The sequence below is a fragment of the Odontomachus brunneus genome, unplaced genomic scaffold, assembly GCF_010583005.1.
Source record: "Odontomachus brunneus isolate Ranch 3 - 2012 unplaced genomic scaffold, Obru_v1 Obru_scaffold_031, whole genome shotgun sequence".
Taxonomy (NCBI): domain Eukaryota; kingdom Metazoa; phylum Arthropoda; class Insecta; order Hymenoptera; family Formicidae; genus Odontomachus; species Odontomachus brunneus.
In genome coordinates, this window is record NW_022639481.1 from 224,109 (window position 1) to 242,871 (window position 18,763).

Genomic DNA, 18,763 nt, shown 5'->3' on the forward strand with positions numbered 1-18,763 from the left:
GGGGGGGGGGGGAGAGGGAGAGAGCGCTGACGCGATGAAATATAACTGGAACGTGTCCGATCGGTTCACCCTGTAAACTGAAATGAACGGAATGTCCGAATTTAACGTCGGATTCAATACGTCCGCTGTCTCGTAAAGCTCGAATCCATTCGGGGGACTGAATGCCTGAATTTTCGAAAAATTTTCGTAACCCGACCTTCCCGCTCGAAATTACGTACCGCGCGTGTATGTACTCCCTTCGTATTTTTAATTCTATTTATTTACACCTGGCGTATATGCCTGGGCGATTCAATTAAATTCGCCCGATCCAAGTCGATATATCTTCTCTCTCTCTCCCTCTCTCTTTCTCTCTTTCCTTTTTATCGTCATTAATTCCACAGTTTAATTCCAATATCGACGAGAGAAAGAGAATTGAGATCAAAGCGCGAGAAGCTCATCGGATTGAGCGTTGTTCGTGTCTGTTCCTCCCTCGCTCTTCTTCCCTCTTTCTCTCCCGACGAAATCAGCGTTATTTAATAATTGAAAATGCGAAATTATTCTCGCGATAAGAGACCTGCGCGCGTATGACGGAAGAGCGGGCGGATGCGATAATGAAATTATAAACTGACGCGACGGATAATTTCGGCGCGATCGGGCAGACATGTTTGCTGGTACTCACCGACGAACAATTTAGGTGTTTGGCGACCTGCATGGCGTAATTGGCGGCGCCTCTTACCAACGCCCAGGGTGAAAGCGCGCTGCCCGACATCAGGACACCTCGGTGGAACAGCAGACCTGCGTGTGCGAGAGAGAAAATGAGAAAGAGAGGGTGGAAGGGGGGTGAGTGAATGAGTGAGCGAACGTGCCGCTGTTAATGCCGTATGCATGCCATATTTTCCGTAAGCATAATTAATTGTTCTCACTAATGATAATAATAATAAATGAGGCGTTGTCCGGGCGTTAAAACATTGTTAATGCACTCTACGAGATGCGTTACGCAGTCATTATTCATTAACCAGCTCGTTTCGAACATTCGATCGTCCCGGTGGCTTTTTCGCGTGCACGAAAAACGCTTTGATCTTCACGTTTTATTTTGTACGTTTCAGTACCCTCGACGTGCTGAAATTATTATTAGATCGCGTGCGAGCGTGTTTGACGAATCAAACGGAAAACGAAATTATCCGATTTCGGGTGTCTGATAATTTCGAGTAACGTCAACAACTCACCTAAAACAATATAATCTTATCTGAAGGTTCCTGACCGGTTATATCGGATTTGTGACGTCAAAAGCGAGGATTGAGAGACACGCTAGCGAAACTTACGTACCATTTCTGAATAAAGATAAATGTGGACGAAAGGGCACTTAAAATTGCTTGATCGCGCTTATAAAATTGTCCGAAAGCTGTCCCTAATGATCAATGAATAGTCGTATAATAAATGATTAAATTGATGAAATGTTTTGTCTCTGTATGCCTCATTTCACCTTTTATTATACGACTATTTATTAATCATCAGAGGGGTATCTTTGGGACAATTTCACAAGTATACTCAAAGATTTCAAGTGCTCTTTCGTCCATATTTATATTCGTATAGAAATGACATGCAACTTTCGTCAGTATGTTGTTCTTGACTTCTGATATCACAAATTCAACATGGCCACGGCGAGATACAAGGAGCCTCAATCATAAAGACGACGTTACGTTACGTAAACTCTAGACACGGGTAATTTTAATAACTCTAGACGGGTAATTTTTATCCAGCGCATTTCATTTGCTCATAACTTCCAGAAAAATTATCGAGTTTAAAATTTTTTTTTATTTAATTCGAGAATAGTAGAAAAATTCGAGGAATGTAGCCCTACTAATGTCTTCGCGATCCAATAGATTGATAGACTTGAAAAAAGTTGCAATGAAAAAATGAAACATATGTTCTCTTGAGTACGGTAACGTTTGAGAAGTTGCTGTGCGTAAATCTTACCCATGTTTAGGGTTCTAGGGTTAAAGCAGAAATATCCTCTGATGTATGGCCCCAAGAGGATTCTTCCAGAAGTAAAAGGAAAATGTTCTAAGCGCAGTATGCCTAAAGTTACGAGGAATTTTGTCTCATTTACAGTACAAGTTTCGTTCTTAACTTCTTCACTATCGCGACGAAGAGAATTTTCGTCATTTAAAATTAAGGTTAATAGAAAAGGTCGATAAAAATTCCCTCTATTGATTTTGAAGAGGGCTTTCCGCTTCAAGTAAACATAGCCCTGTTAATTTTCAAAACATAAAAAGAAGTTAGAATATTTAGTGGATTTCAGATTAATTAACAGTTCACTTCACTAAAAGAGGAATATTCTCTTAGAGTTTTCGCTTAGGACATGGGACTACAGGAAATAGCACCTTGCGAGTTCTTTTTCTGGCTATCAGAATATTTTCTTTTTAGTTTTAAAAGAATCCTCTTGCGGCCGTATGTAAGAGGATTTCCATTAAGAATAAGTCCTTTCGGCTGTTCTTTTCAAACATCTAACGTGTGAGGATTTGCTATTTTCTCCTCGAGAATTTAATAGAAAAATGCCACGCATTTTCCATCAGTGTGCGTTTTGGCATTTTTACGAATTGACTGTTACGCCGTCTGTTACAATGCGCGCGCGATGTTATCGCGTCGCAATCTTTGCATTCCACGCGTCCCTGCCGAGGTGCTCTCCGTGTCATAAAAATCCTATATCTCAGGATATCCATGCGATGCGATTCCGGAATCCGCGCGCGCGGAAACTTCCTCGGTCGCGCTTTTCGAGAGGGCCCGCTTTATCTCGGGATTCGCAAATCATATCACGTAATGCAAAAGTGTTTGTTCGCGAAGGAGAGAGATTATATGTCGCGGCGGTGAATTGAATTTCGAGATGATTTCGATTCGTCTCAGCGAGCGGAACTACGATATTACCTGAGTAAACGAAATACAATCCGAGTTTCAATGCATAGTAACGAATACTCATCCCGGTCACTCGATAGATTTATTTCCAATCAACGACCTCTCCATTACGAACTTATCAGCGATTTCCGCCTTCGGAGATGCGACGAGCTGGCAAGACTCTCTCGCCACGTAAAGAAAGTGTCTAAACAAAAAAAACTTGAACTATCTGAGTATTTAGTGACGTTTCGCGATGTTTGCTGCCCGGAAAAGTCTCGCGAGGAAAATTCACGGAGAAATTACATTTCACGTTAATATAAATTCCAACGATACCTCTCATTAATATTGTCTCTCTGCGCGAATCATTTCTGTCATAGCTATTTCACACGAGCGTGATGTAAATCAAACACAATATAGGAGAAGATGAAGAAGGAGAGCATGAATAATTGAACAAACGCGACCTCTTATTTTGCGCGAGTGTGTCGAGGCGCTTTTCATCTTTCCTTATTTAATTAACACTTCACCTCGTCGAGGAGGGACGCTGCGGAAGAGCATGTATAAAAAAGCGTTTAGGATGATAAAATGTGTTTAATATTGGCTAAAGGTTTCGATTGGCGCTTGTTGGTCATTAATTTTCTTATTACGTGTTGCAAAATTAGACATTACGCGAGAGATGAATAGACAAGAGTGGAGCGGGGCCTGCAGCGCGAGGAAAGTTAAGACGGCGTGGGCGAACACGACGTTACCAGCTTCGTCGTCTATTATTTAATACAGAGAAGACTGGGATAAGTCGTTTAATCCCAATCTTGCGAGTCGTTAATCTTGATACCTCGAAGATGAGATCCCTTCTATGAAAGCTGCCGTCCATTGTATTTCTCTGCACGATGTCAATCGAATATTGTGGAGAAGCTCACTTTCTTGTTCGCGTATCCATATACACAACTTTGTGCAACTGAACAATCGAAAACAGATCGTGCCTCAATAGCTTCTCTAACTCCTATATTATTTCCGAATCGAAATTTAATCCTATTTTTGACCCCTGAACTTTTTAACGTCTCTATATTCCGAAAGATCAGTGTGATATATTTGGAACCAGAAGTTCTACTTACAAGTAAACCTACCCAAAAGGTACACTCTGATTTCTTTCTAATTTGGCACAAATGTAGAAGTATAAAACATATTTAGGTCATATTTTTTTATCTTGGTCCACTTTGAGTTTTACGAGTAATTTATAGCTTTTTAATATTCTCACTTCTATCATCAACAAATGCAACAAAAATACATAAGAAATAAAATTGAATACAAGATATAGATAAAGTTGAATAATTTTAACAAAATCGGTGAGACACGAACTATTTTAAATTTCTTTAGCCGAGATTCTAAAATATTTTAAATTTGCGTTAAATTAGTTAAAAATGGTTCGAATTTCGACCAAGAAATCATTTGTATAAATAATTTTCTTCAACTTTTCACATGTTTCGTTTAAACATTTTATTATTTATACAAATAATTTTACACATTTGACTTCATATTCATAATCAGCAAACCAAAAACGCCTATATCTAAATGTTTAAACAAAACATGTAAAAAGTTGAAAAAAAATTATTTATACAAATAATTTCTCGGTTTAGCCGAGAGTCGCACCATTTTTGACTAATTAAGCACAGATTTGAAATATTTCGGTTGGAATCTTAGTTAAAGAAATTTAGAATGGTTCGTCTCAGATATGCCGATTTTATTAAAATTATTTAACTATATCTTGTATTCAGTTTTATTTCTTACGCATTTTTGTTGCACTTGATGATAGGAGTGAGAACATTAAAAAGCTATAAACTGCCCGTGAAACTTAAAATGGGCAAAAATGAAAAAATATGACCTAAATATTTTTTGTACATCTACATTTGTGCCAAATTTGAATGAAATCGGAGTGTAACTTTTGGGTAGACTTATTTGGTAGTGCCTCTAAATAGCATATGAAATTGTAGTTCTAAACTTGTAAGATCTGAAGAGGATCTTTTAGCAAAGCTGTAGGTTAAATAGAATCAAACGATCTTAGAGTATCGGAGCAGGCACTTAATGGAATATCGAGATCGAAAAAAGAGTCGAAAATTTCACTTGGGAATATTATTATAGGATAAAACGACCAACCGGTGCTGCGTCTTCGACGCACCGTTTTATCGAATATTCATAGTGGGGATTTAAAATAAATAGATAATAAATAATAATTGACAAAAACCCCAATACATTTTAATATTTGATAAAATCCGAGCAAGAGTGCCGAAAACTGGAAAGTGCCGGACGTTTTCCGTTATTCTATTTCTTAGTTTCTATTTTTTATTGTTCTATTATGTTATGTTATTACTATTTTAGACTCTCACACATGTTCATCTCACTACTAAATTGAAGTATGTTTAATTCGCACGTGTATAAACGTGTGCCGGAGGGTCTTTTAGTAGGAATAAGATCCTTGCTGCACTCGGACTCCAGTAGTCGAGCGGGTCCCCTTTCGACAAACTAAAAGCGACAGACAACGTTTACCCACGCGTAATCCCGATTTGGTCGATCGACCATCTCGATATTTCACGATGTATACGTTGCCTTCGGCAGCGATCTTATCAATCCGATACACGTCGATATCCGATTGGATCTCATTCATTTAGCGAAGGAGGAGATGCCGGAGTAAACTCTGAATATCCTGGTAGCGTCCTCGACGTATTTCCGACATTACAGAATCAAGATGGCCCCGTTCTTCCGCCGTCGATATCCGTCGTCGTCGTCGTCGTCGTCGAGAGGACGACACCAAACGATAAGACGGTGTCGAAGCTCGCGACATTAAAGGACTATTAAAGGATTATCGCCGGCTCAAATTCCGTCGCGTTACTCGGATTTAATGGCAGTCCTCTATAATACCCGAGGATTAATTAATTCCTTCGGGGAAGTGGAATCCCGGCAGCCAAGCGTCCGATGGGTTAAGGGCGTGCGACCCGAAGACACGGGGAACCGAGAATTTAAAAGAGCCAAGAACTCGAAAAATCGTGTAACTGAGGAATTCACGGCCCTTAGGATCGAAGCGGTAAAGCCATGTAATCGAGAAATCAACCTTTAAACGAGCCCCGCGTCGCGAGGGAACCCGGGAAATCAACGAATTCGGGATCAAAGGAAACGAGGATTTAAGAAATTGGAAAATAGCCCGAGCAGAGCTCGCGCACTATTCCGAGATATTGCAGCTGGATTGCGTAAAACTGCGAAATTAAAAGGGAACGAGGAATCCCAGGAATCGCAAACGAGAATTTAAACATCCAGGTTAAGAATTATCGAAATCAGAGTCTTTCTTTCAGGAGAGAAGATGAGAATTCCCTTTACAACGAGTCACGATACTCGTTTTCCTCGCGCTATCCGCCTTCATCGCGTTCTTATTTCAATTTTCCTTCTACGAGCGTGCAGATATTAAAAAAAAAAATTATTCTTTATTATTTATCGCCGGCATGGCTAGTTTTTGTGCGAGAAAAGGGGATCAGAGAAGGAACGAAGGATACAAAAAGAAAAGGACGCGATATAATTTCTTGGCCGGATAAACTGCTCGCCATTGTTCTTCGTCGTATTCTTCGATACGTCGCGTGGTCGCCGGCTTTATCGGCGCGAGGGGACAAAAAACAAAGTGTCGCAATCTGTTCCGGGACCGCAGAGCTTATCGCCGGGAGCTTCTCCGGATGATAATTCACTACAGCTGCGAGTTGTCAATGTTGGCCGGGCCAGCTGATTCTCCCGTAATTTATGGCGTCTGGTAAACCACCCCATTATTCCTGGCTCCTCCGTATCATTGTCTCGTGCGGCTTCTCGCTCTTCGACCTCCTCCCGCGTCCGCTCCTTCATCCGCGTCCCGTTTCAGCGTGACGTTATCTGTTTCCACGTCGCAACGCTAAGAGGAACGGTTCCGTGCCTTGCTCCAGGACAATAAACTATTACGCGATCGTCTCTACGAAGATGTCCGCGATCGAAAGACGCTGCAAGATGCACCAATGTCCCCTCCTCCGCGAATATCGATTCGCGAATGTAAAACTAGACGACACAATTCGTTTTTCGTAGAGTCAGCCAGGCAGACAGGCAGGCTCCATTAGACGCTCCATTAGAAGCGTTTTAACTGCATAATGATACCATCACAGCTGTATGTATAAAGAACGCTTCGAAACACGTTAAATGAACTCAAAGCTAACACGTTGAATGCCGCGACGGCCAATGACATGACACTATTTCGTCCTATTAAATTACGTATAAAGTAGAATTAATTGCGTCTAAAATTGTTTGGTCTAATATTGTTTGGTCGGTCAGTAAAAAGGAGGAAAAAATACATGCGTTTTAAACGACATTTTTTCACTGTGATTTTACATTGAGAGGAAAAATATTTATATAAAGTAATAAATATATTTATTGAGTGGATACTAATAACATATTTACTATTAAATCAGAATTATTTTATTTAAATAGAATAGACAGAAGTGTTTTCATGAAAAACTAAGATTTTCTTAAAGTTTTTTAAGAATACATATATCTTATTTTTTTTTTCAAAAAATATATGTTATATGAGAGTGTCAGTAAATATTTTATTACTACCCGCAGACTTAATATATTACTATCCGCCGACTAAATATATTTTATTTCTTAAATATTTTTTTTCTCAATATAGAATCCTAAACATGGATAAATTTAATATATCTGCTTTCACTTGTAGCTCCTGCAAAAATAATTGAAAAAAAAATTTTTTTAATCAGGATTAATAATCTTCGAGGAATATGATTTCATTAATATTTTTGCGACTCAAAGTTGCGAAAAGTTATAATAAAAAATAAAACATATATTTACAACAGTAACGTTTGAAAAGTTGGTCTGGGTAAATTTTATACATGTCTAGTGTTCTGTTAGGGTTAACCTTCCGTGTGTACAATGTTAAGTCTGTGAGATCTGAAAGAAAGTTTGATCGCTTACTTACTTTTGTAGAAAGGAAAAATTGAAAAATAACGCAAATCTATTTGCAGATTTGAGCTTTATCGCGCTATTATCTTACATCTAAGGCTTCCCTATATATCTGGAAAAAATGTGTTCAAAATGCTGATTTGCAACAAAATTATAATAGTTCAAAGTTGCCCGGATTTAACGAATTAGGGTTATATTGTATGTGTCCCAATCAATATGATTGGAGGGCTAATATTTCCATCATCGACTACGCTTTTGTATCAATCAATGGAAATCAATGTGGCGGTCAACGTGTTAAACGACCGCAAGGAACAATATTGAGTCAATCATAAAGCGCAGTTTGATGCTTCAGTCGAATTTCGCTTTATCGCATTCAATGGATTCAATAGATTATTCGTATTTGTTCAGTACAAAGTGGCCGGTTTACCGTGAAAACTCGAAGCGAGTTTTTTTACGATCTAATATTACGAGGGAAGAAAAATGAAGTCTCGCACGTGAAGGAAGTGTGTACATTGTCCTCGACAATAATTTCGTATGATTTACGACGGAGTCGATGTGAAGAGAAAATGAGCGAATTTGTCTCTCGCTCGGTCAGGTGCAAAGTCAATAGTGTGTCGTGGAAGCGTGAGCCGCAGGTGCGCGCCCTTACCGTCAGGGACCGCGTGGCTGGTCATCAGGAAGTTCACGCAGGCGGCGCCGGTGCCGTGTCCCACAAGCGTGACGTTTCCAGGATCGCCCCCAAAATAGGCGATGTTCTCTTGCACCCAATGTAACGCCGCGATCTGGTCCATCAGGCCGTAATTCGCCGGTGAGCGTAAGTGCGAGTCTGTGTTGGCGTTTAGAAAGCCTGCAATCAAAACAAGCCGCTGCTTATGGTCGGTCGGTCGGTCGGTGTGAGGCTCTCCGCGCTCGGTGTCCATTATCGTTGGTTACGGCTGGTATAACATCGCCCCGATCGCGCCCAGAATTACCACCGACGGGGTTAATTCCGATGGCCGTGTGTCGCGAACTATCGAGCGACAGGCGAGATAAATAGCGGGATACAACGAGACGGAAGTAGGAATGTCTCGGTGGAGGAAAGGGGAACATCGAGTAGTCGCGAATATAAGTGGCTGGGAGATACGGTTTGCAATTGTACCCAGCTAGGAATTTATCCCGTGTTCTTGGTCAGCTTGATCTCAATCAAGTTATCTGGTTTATTTAAGATGACGCTATCGAGTTCTAATTATTGCATTCGTTGAGACTGTGAAACCCGAACGAATGGTCAATCGCTCACCAATTTCTGTTTGAATAGACATTTCAAAATAGTGCTTGCAAATTTTATCACACCATTATCTTAGATGAATCTTTTTTATTATTTGTTTCTGGGAAAAAGCGTGTTCAAAAGTATCGATTTTCAATAAAAAAGTTATAGCAGTTCAAAGTTGGCCGGTCTAAGACCCCCAGATTGTACTGCATGTCTTAAAAAATATAATTGTACGCACACTGAAAGAAATTATCTATAAAAATTAACAAACTGATAGTTCTGAATAAATTTTGATCAGGATATCCGATTAAATTTAATTGGATACTTCCAATCTTAATGGCGTTTCATCAGGTAAAGCGATCAAAAAATTATGAACCGATATTTCTTATCGGATATTTCCTGATCGGATACAAAAATACATCGGTATTTTGATCGGAAATATCCGTTTGTTAATTTTTTGTCAGATAATTTCTCTCAGTGCAAAGAGTTAATAATCCTTGTTATTGATAACTCGAGTCAAAGTTCAGAATCTAATATAAGACTGTTAGACGAATCGAAATTTTGGTCTCGCTTTGATTGTTTTTATCGCGTTAGTTTTTTTAGACGCTTTCCGCTCTACGACATTTTTCTCAAGCTATTATATTTCTTATTATATTCTCATTAAGAAGTAATAACGTTCAACGTGTTTGGTTACAGAAAAAAAGTGTGCGACGCGCGAGAGCACCGACACAATTGGCAAGAAATGTAAACACATTCTCTTTCATCACCAACGGTCGTCGCTCGTCAACAAGCGGCAGTTGATCTCACAGTCGAAACATCCGGAACCTTCGAGGCAAATTTACCCTTGTGCCTCGCGGACATTACCGGATCTTTCCATTCAGTTCCGAGTCGGCGAGCGACGCGCAAACATTGGCCGCGCGCGTCGGCGCGTTATCCAGTGTTTCTCTCGGGTGATTAAACTATTTCGTTGGTACTTTGAAACACTTAATTAGCCTCTCGTCGGCATCGCGTTATTTAATACTATTATTTAATTGACTTCGATTGAATCGTATCTACGCGAGTGTCAGTGTCAGTGCCATGACGGAGCAGCCAGGATGCCGGGTCGAGAAGGAGGTCTGAGCGGGACGGAGGATGCAAGGCGCTGGAACGACGACATATCACGTATTTTCAAGGTATGCCAAATCATTTATTATATTAGTTTTCATTTTTAACGAAACGCTTGATGAACTTGCCGCGAGTAAAGAAACACCCGAGTCGAAATTTAGCTGGCATTCATAGTTTAGCATTTCGACATATAATTGTAGCTTCATTCATTGATCTCCGATTAATCAGCAACCAATTTTACTACACTATTCCACACAAAAAGCATTGATCCGAACAGCCGAATAACGGTCCAATATACGAATCTGTAATTAATTATGTTCTCGACTAAATATACTAAATAGTTTACAACACTATGAATACCGGCTTTAGTATATAATATAAATGTTGCAATTGCTGATTTTCATGTCTAATAATGCTTTTGTGATCGCAATTCCGATTTCGTTGACATAAGTCAACGCCTTTTTTCGCTTTTATTTATATTCTTTGTTATTGTATCGGACTTAAAGTTGAAATGTATATTATTGATAAACAGCATTATTGGACATATAACTGTTATTTTTATCTTTTCAGCTTCATATCGGCTCTTTTAAGAGCCGATATATCTCATTCTCTTCAAACTTCTATAAAAAAAGAAAAAAAAAAAGAGGAGAAAAGAGGAGAAAAGGAGAAAAAAAAAGAGAAAAATTAGGAAGAGAATGAGATTGTCTTGTTCTTTTACCCACTCATCAACACATTAAACCTTATTAAATAATTTAACACCTGCTTATCGATATAAATTTATATTAAACCTTATCAAATAATTTAACATTTGCTTATCGATATAAATTTTGTTCATATACATATAACCACACTTCGCTAAAACAATTGCCAATCGTGCGCATATATTTTTTAATTAATATATTAACGTACGGTAGAGCTGGCGAACGGTTTTTATACATCGAATGCACTCACATACGCGCATCGGAGCAGTCGGCTAGTCGCTTTAAGGTAAGTGGCATAAGTAGGTAATATATAGACATAAGTAGGTAGGTATATAAGGTAAGTAATACAGCGACACTCTTCGTTCGAATATAGCTACACTTCGCTCATTTCCAATCGCATACATTTGCCAATCAACTTGCTAATTATTTGATAATTATTTAGTGTAAAATAACGTTACATTTTGTCCACGGGACATCGAGCAATTATCGAGTAACAGCTGATTGTGACAGTTTATTGTCAGTCCGTAGAAAAACATCTTTTTCAAGAAATAACGGGCGTGTTATTTAAGACTATCCCGACGGGCAGAGCGATTATCGCGAATGGCAGTGCTGCGAGTGTGCTTGGTTTTGTGCATTCGATGCATTCGTGCGCTCAACTTTCCCGACATTTTCTTCGCGAAGGCTTTGCGTTCCGCGCGTTTCTACAATTTGTTATTTCGTCAAAAATATCGAGGTAAACATCGGATTTCGAATTTTCATCGCGACTATTTCGAGTGACACGTGATTCAAAAATTAAATTCTACACGGAGAGAGAAAGAAGATTGTAATTTATTTTTTCGTATTCTTTTTAATTTTACTAGCATTTTTTTTCTTGTTACTACAGAATTTTTACTATGGAATTTTTTTGTAATGTATGGGGAATAAAGTGTCAATAGAGTTCGTTTTGCTAAAACATAAGACATGATAAATTTTGCTAGAAACATAGCAAATCTTGTTAATAGCGTATTTTAATTCCTACGTTGAGAAAAATTATTCAATAAGAAATTAAGAAACGGATATTTCCGATCAAAATACTGATAAATTTTTATCATACAAAATTTTTTGTATCAGAAAATATCCGATGAGAAATATCGGTCCATAATTTTTTGATCGGTTTATCTAGTAAAATGCTATTATGATTGGAAGCATTCGATTAAATTTAATTGGATATCCTGATCGAATATGACAATTCATCGGTATTTTGATTGGAAATATACGTTTATTAATTTTTTTATTTGATGAAAGGATAATCATATTAACAATGAAGAATGTGGATCTATTTCTCGTTTACAAAATCTTACAACAATTTTTACTATAAAATTCTCTCTCTCCGCCGGTATTAAAATATATTATATAAATAAATAAAATACACTCAAACGCGTTAAATAATTCTCGAACGAGTACTTCTTCGAACATCTTTAACGTCTTCGAGCTTCTTCAATATGCAGAAAACGACAATGGAGCAGCATCAAGGTAGGTCAATAACCTGTATAGTGTTATATTAGAAGCTTCCAAAACTTGTCGAATCTTTAGTCATATTATTTTTTTATTATTATTTTTATTAATGTGATAAAATAGCGCACACCATATTCAATCAAAATCACTATCTTCAATCTACTACTACCTTCTGCCATTTTTCAAATAATTGTTTGCTTCCGTGTCTGTGAAGTGTCTCGAGCCAATGAAATATCATTGACGATCCGACAAACTTTTGCAAGCTTTTGATATTTCGAGATTCTCCATTGGTCCTTCAGATTCGACGAAATTTGCAGGGTCAATGTAGAATCAAAATTTCGACTCGGGTAAACGTTCTCAGTAAGTCTTTTCCATATGAAACAAACAGTGACTTACGATTTGTAGCATCAAAACATGTACAATAGTTTATATAAACGCACTATTTCGAATTCTTTATTGATTTATAAGTTTGACAATATCAGGGAATGATTATGGGGATGCTAAAGTGGATGAGGAACTCCGCAAATATCGATAATGTCACACAATCAAATGTATATTGCTTTGTTTTATTATATTCGGTGCAAAACCTAACCACACAATTGTAAAAATCTTTCTGTAAACTTTTTCGATATTTTTCTGAATACGAAGGTATAGTAATGTCTTCAAAATTTTTTTGTTTGGAGCATCCACATTTTTGGTTACACATACAAGTTACGGAAATTAGGAAATTAGGAATATTACGCTAATTGACAGTGTTTAAGATTTTATATTAAAATTTTTTTCTTGTTTTTACCACATATATTAAGCAATGCTCCTATTTATTTTTGCACGTACTTTTATTGCATCTGTAGCTGTTTAAAAGCTTCTGTAGTTCTATACAACCAATGCGATGTAAACTTTGCAGAAAAACGTCAATATTCGGTAAAATTTTCAGCATCCCCTTAACATAGAATCTAGATTTCATCTCGGGATATCTCGAGATTTTTTACTGGCTTACAAATTCGACGATATTGTAGGCTTAAGTTCTAAATTTTGATCCGAGAAGGTCTTGATTGTCATACTGCATTACCTGATTTATCAAGCCTCGATAATATTCTCTCTTAAAATAAATCAGTAAAAAGAATATTTTATCAATAATAAGTGAGTATTCATTGATTTTTATTTTATTTTGTTCTTTGATTATGACTAATACAAATGAAATGTGGTTAGAAAGTCTGCAGTATTCGATTAAATTTAATTTGATATCCTGACCGAGTATAAAAATTTATCAGTATTTTGATTGGAAATATCCGTTTGTTAATTTTTTTATTTGATGACAAGATAATCATATTAACAATGCAGAATGTCGATATATTTTTCATTTACAAAATCTTACAACAATTTTTACTATAAAATTCTTTCTCTCCGCCGGTATTAAAATATATTATATAAATAAATAAAATATACTCAAATGTGTTAAATAATTCTCGAACGAATACTTCTTCGAGCATCTTTAACGTCTTCGAGCTTCTTCAATATGCAGAAAACGACAATGAAGCAACATCAAGGTAAGTCAATAACCTCACCATTAACAAATTCGTTACACGCAGAAAATATATTATAATTTTTTTTATATAAATTCTTTTTTATTTTACTATATATATTTCTCATAACGCAGGAATAAACTGTTAGTAAAGTCTATTTTGCTAAGTAATATAGCGAATTTTGCTAGAAATATAGGAAATTTTCTAATAGCGCATTTCAATTTAAGTTTAAAATATAAAGTTAAAATATAAGTAGTATATATGAAATGAAAATATAGCAAAGTATTGCAGAATATTGATTTATTCTTTAGTTATAAAATTCTCTATAGCAATTTTTACTATAAAATTCTTCCCATCGAATCCAATTTTCTGCCGCGATGAAATTAACGGTTTCCATGCGTTTTGACAAATTTGCATTTGTGTTGCAAAATGCATCAATAGCAAGAACAATCGACTTTATTGACTTGATCTTTTCAATGAGAACGTAATGATTGCAGTGTTGTACTTATAACTAAATCAGCAGTTATAATTATAGCATTTTAATGAAGAATATAATGAATAAATTGGGCGTAATGAATAATTTCGGATTTTTCAGGTAAAACGAAACGAAAAATATTTTTTGTCGTTATAACTTTATAAGGTGTACGCGCCGTTATATAATTTATGATCTTCCATCATCCTTCGCGCCCGTTACTTCACGAACATTACAACGATATAAAAATATAATAATTTTATTTCACTTAGACAATCCGAAATTATTTATTACACAACTTGATATTTTGGAGAATCACCTACAAGCCAGGTAATTGATTGAGATGAACATGATCAGGATCACGGAATAAATTTCTCGTTGGATAAGTGTCGTTGGTTCCTCGTGCCGTTGACGGTGGAATCGTCCACCAATTGTACTTTTTGGCCTTTTTGCCACGCGTGTCCGGTTATCGAACGGTTCTCGAAAACCGGTGACTACACGTTCGGACGATTTCGCGTTGCCGGATCCTCGTATTGTCCGATCAGGCGGGAACATCGCGTCGAACGCAGTCCTTCTGGATGAAGGGGTTAAACGGCTGGGGGATGTGGAGAGATTGGCTCGTCTGGTGGAGCAGCAGCTGGTGTGATTTAGTGTTCAGACACGTATCACGTCCTACTTTGCGTATCGTTTCGCCGGGCGAGATATCGCTATCAATTGGCGGAGTCGAGGCGATATTTATGACAGCCGGATGGCGCCATTGGCAACAGTCTTATATACCCGGTCCGTCGGGCGCAGCATTGTCGCGATGCACAGAGACCGTTGGACTTTGTTCCCGTCGAAATACATTCGTCAGCGCACTGACTTTACCTTTTCTCCTTCTCTCTCTTTCTATTTCTCTCCCTTCCGTTTCTGCCGAATAAATTCGGACTCGTAAATCTGCCAGGCTGCCTACATTTGTTTATATTTATTCCCGTATTTGTTTCGTCGGGACAGAACTCTGCCCCAAATTTGATTTAACACACGGCACGCCAATTCCATCATGCGGGGAATTTGCATTTGCAGCGACTGTTCTTTGCGTAAAAATTGTTTTTTATCATGTTCGGACTCTCGGCAGAGGGAGGACCATTCTCTCGATAAAGTGGCGAATTATCGATATCTCGTGATATTGTTTCCGCGGAAATTACGAGTTAGTTAACAATAACGGGTCGGGATGTTTGACACACCATCGAAATTGCTCGTCGTTTCTGTGTCAGTGGCAAGAAGATGAGAAGTCTCCCTCGCGAATTATCCTCCGAGTAATTTTCTAATTGGCTCTCGCCAAACCAAGAAATTATCGGCAGTGTCAGCTAGCCGTGTAGTCAATTATTTCCAGGCTCTCTCTCTTTCTCTTAACATAGACAGAAGAGAAAATGAAATTAACGTTAATTGAGTCAGGTGGAAAACTCTTCGAGCGAGACTTCACCATCCACCATTGCTGCCGCCACCATCGTCATCCCAGCACCTTTTCTCTTCCTTCCGTACGGCCGAATTAAATCGCGAACTGCGATTGTTGCTGCCGGCAAGTTTGGCCGCGATATTTCACCTCTCGCAACGGGTGAAACCGGCGCGCGGCCCAGTCGGTGTGTTTGCCTCGCTCGAAACGCCGCGCCATTAAATTATCCGTCATATTTACCCGCCGACATACTGGAGGAGACTGTTCTTCGCGAGGCTAAGAGGATTATTTCCATTATGAGTCGCCGTGTATATACTTGCGCCGGTGCACATTAACTTTAGGGCACTCGGTGCCTTAACAAGGGAGGCGTTACCGTCGCCAGAATCTGGGTCAACGATGTTGCGCCGACTGTTTCCCGCTGGCCCTGCCAAATCGATAATTTGGAAAGCCCCATGCGACGTGGAAAAACGCCCAACTGTCCCCTTGTCCAAATCCTTACCACCATGATCCCCACGAAATCCTCGCGCGATTGGCTCACTCTACCGCCGGCTGAGTGAGTCGTCGCCGTATTAATTACTCGTGTGATGTCGGCATAATCCGGATATTTCTGTATCCGTGTATACCCAAGTAATACCTTGGTAGCCAACTCACTGGCATTACTTAAGCGCCCGAGTACTTAGAGTAATATAGTTTTTTTTTTTTAATTAAAGGAATATGTAAGAATAAATAACTGGAATCTCGCGTACGCTGAGAAAAAAGTGGATGATTTAACTGAAATTATTTTTGGCCCCAACCATTTTTTGCAGTAAAATGATTGTAACAAAGTTTGTATATAAAGTTAATACTACTAACATTATAGTAGAACTTAATAAGAAAATGATTTTCTTCACCATTTATAGTAATTATTTATGCGATTATAGTTACAATTTTTTTCAAATTTTTTACATTTTTTCTCAGTGCGAGTGACTGGGTAATCTGATTACTTGCACGAAGGGAAATTTATAGGAAAAATGATTAAATTTCAAGAGAATATGTGTTGTGCGCGCGCAATTATACAAGTCTGTAAATCGGCACTTACGAAGAGAATTTTATGGTAAAAATTACTATAGATTTTGTAATCGAGAAATAGATTTATTATCCTTTCACATTTTATACATGTTATTTGTTTTTTTTATGAACTTTATATTTTAGAAATTGAAATGCACTATATTAAAAAACTTGCTATATTTTTAGTTATTTGCTATGTTCCTTAGCAAAATAAACCCTGGCAGTGTATTCTTGCACTACCAAAAACATAGCGAAATTGAAAAGAACGTGTATGAAAAAAAAAACTATATTTTTCCTCCATGTTGTATCCTGAATAGCTGGATAATTAAAAGGATTTTTAAGTCTTTTTTAATCTTAGATGTAAATCTAGATTTTAATTTAGATCTAATTATAATTTTTTAAATTTTAAATCTAGACTTAGATTTGGAACTTTAATTTAAAAAGTATCTATTTGAATTTTAAGTAACTTGAGAGATAGTTGGGTATTCGAGTACTCAAATAATATTGAAAAATAGGATATCTGGTTCGCAGGGTAGTATTCGAGAAATCTGGACAATAGTATATTGGTAGTATAACCGGAATGTAGTAGCCGAGATATTTGGAATTAATAGTACTATTAATTAGCCGAGAGTTTTGTGTTTTTAATACGAGTACATCGCGCTGATGCAATGCTACTCTCCCGATATTGGAAAAGTTATATCGTCGGCGTAAATGCGTCTCTTTCGTTGATTTGACTCGTGACATCCTCGTGAAATTTTCACAGACAGACAGACAGACAGACGACACTTGGTGTCGGCTCGATTGAATGATCATATAGTGATTCACACACATAGGGAGTGATTCGCGATCTTTTCCCTGGGTTTCTCAGTTTTTTTAATTAGACCGGATTAATTTCCGAGTGTGGCAGTAATTTTCCATGGTTTTCCGGCATAACAAGAGACCGATCTTCTCCTTATTTCTCATTGCGAGATTTCGCAGCTCGAACTCCCGTGGAATTGAGTTTCCATCGGCTGCTATATTTACATCCTCCGAGTTTAGCGAAATGCTACGTTTCCATTACTAACGCAATCCGATCCTGATTGAACTGTTGGATAGCACGATGTTTGTACCTCTGGATCTTCCCTTAGACTTCGGAGGACGTTGAATTCCTGCCGAGTCGGAGTCCGAATGACTTTTGTGTAACGGAACGTTTGCATCGCAGGTACAATCTTCCTCACTTTACAAGTGGGAGGAGAGCATCTTCTCCTCTCGACTGTTTCTCTTCCGGCCGTGTTTAGTCCGATTCAATAACGATTGTCGACGTTCCTCCGTTAGCAAGAGAAAAACGCACAAAGCCCACGAGTGCATGATTGCGCACTCACGCCTATATGCACCGCAGAGAGAGAGAGAGAGAGAGAGAGAGAGAGAGAGAGAGGGAGAGAGAGAGGCGCGAGCGTGAAAGAGCGGAATAGAAATAAAGCATCGGTCATGTCCCATTTGATATTCAACCTCCGGCGTATCTGTCGCGCTGCGCTTCCGCGTCTCCTATTCTTCCCGTTACAATGAAACTGCTGAACGCTATTCGTTGATTTAAATTTTCCGGTACACGCTGGTATACACGCGGCGAAGCGCGAGGGGTGGGCGTGGGTAGGTAGATAGGTGGTTGTAGGGCGAATGAGACGAGGATAGGGGTTAGTGGGTATATCGCTGGTCGGCCGGTACGCACAAAGCACGGCATCACTTTTCCGAAACGAAGAAAAATTGAAAAAAAGAGGTGCAGGGTATAACGGCGGGAATGAGCGAGGGAATAAAAATTGTGCGGTCACCGGAGTGGAATTTCCTGGGCGTCCGTTGTTTTACGCCGCTACTCGCGCCGTGAGTTTCCTCTTCTCTCCTCTCTCTCTCTCTCTCTCTCTCTCTCTC

The 18,763-nt window shown here is 38.4% G+C and overlaps 2 protein-coding genes across 2 annotated transcripts in view; one reads left to right on the forward strand and one right to left on the reverse strand.

The window, feature by feature from the left end:
* Positions 1-18,763, reverse strand: part of LOC116843285 (neuroligin-4, Y-linked) — a 219,379-nt gene that overhangs the window by 17,671 nt on the left and 182,945 nt on the right. The window contains exons 3-4 of the mRNA XM_032813595.1: positions 8,492-8,689; positions 659-774 (exon numbers count right to left, since the gene is read on the reverse strand). Of these exons, the coding sequence (XP_032669486.1) occupies positions 659-774; positions 8,492-8,689 (314 nt within the window). The remainder of the gene's footprint in view (positions 1-658; positions 775-8,491; positions 8,690-18,763) is intronic.
* Positions 9,957-18,763, forward strand: part of LOC116843282 — a 274,864-nt gene continuing 266,057 nt past the window's right edge. Inside the window, exon 1 of the mRNA XM_032813592.1 lies at positions 9,957-10,260. The gene's annotated coding sequence lies outside the window, so the exon portion shown is untranslated. The remainder of the gene's footprint in view (positions 10,261-18,763) is intronic.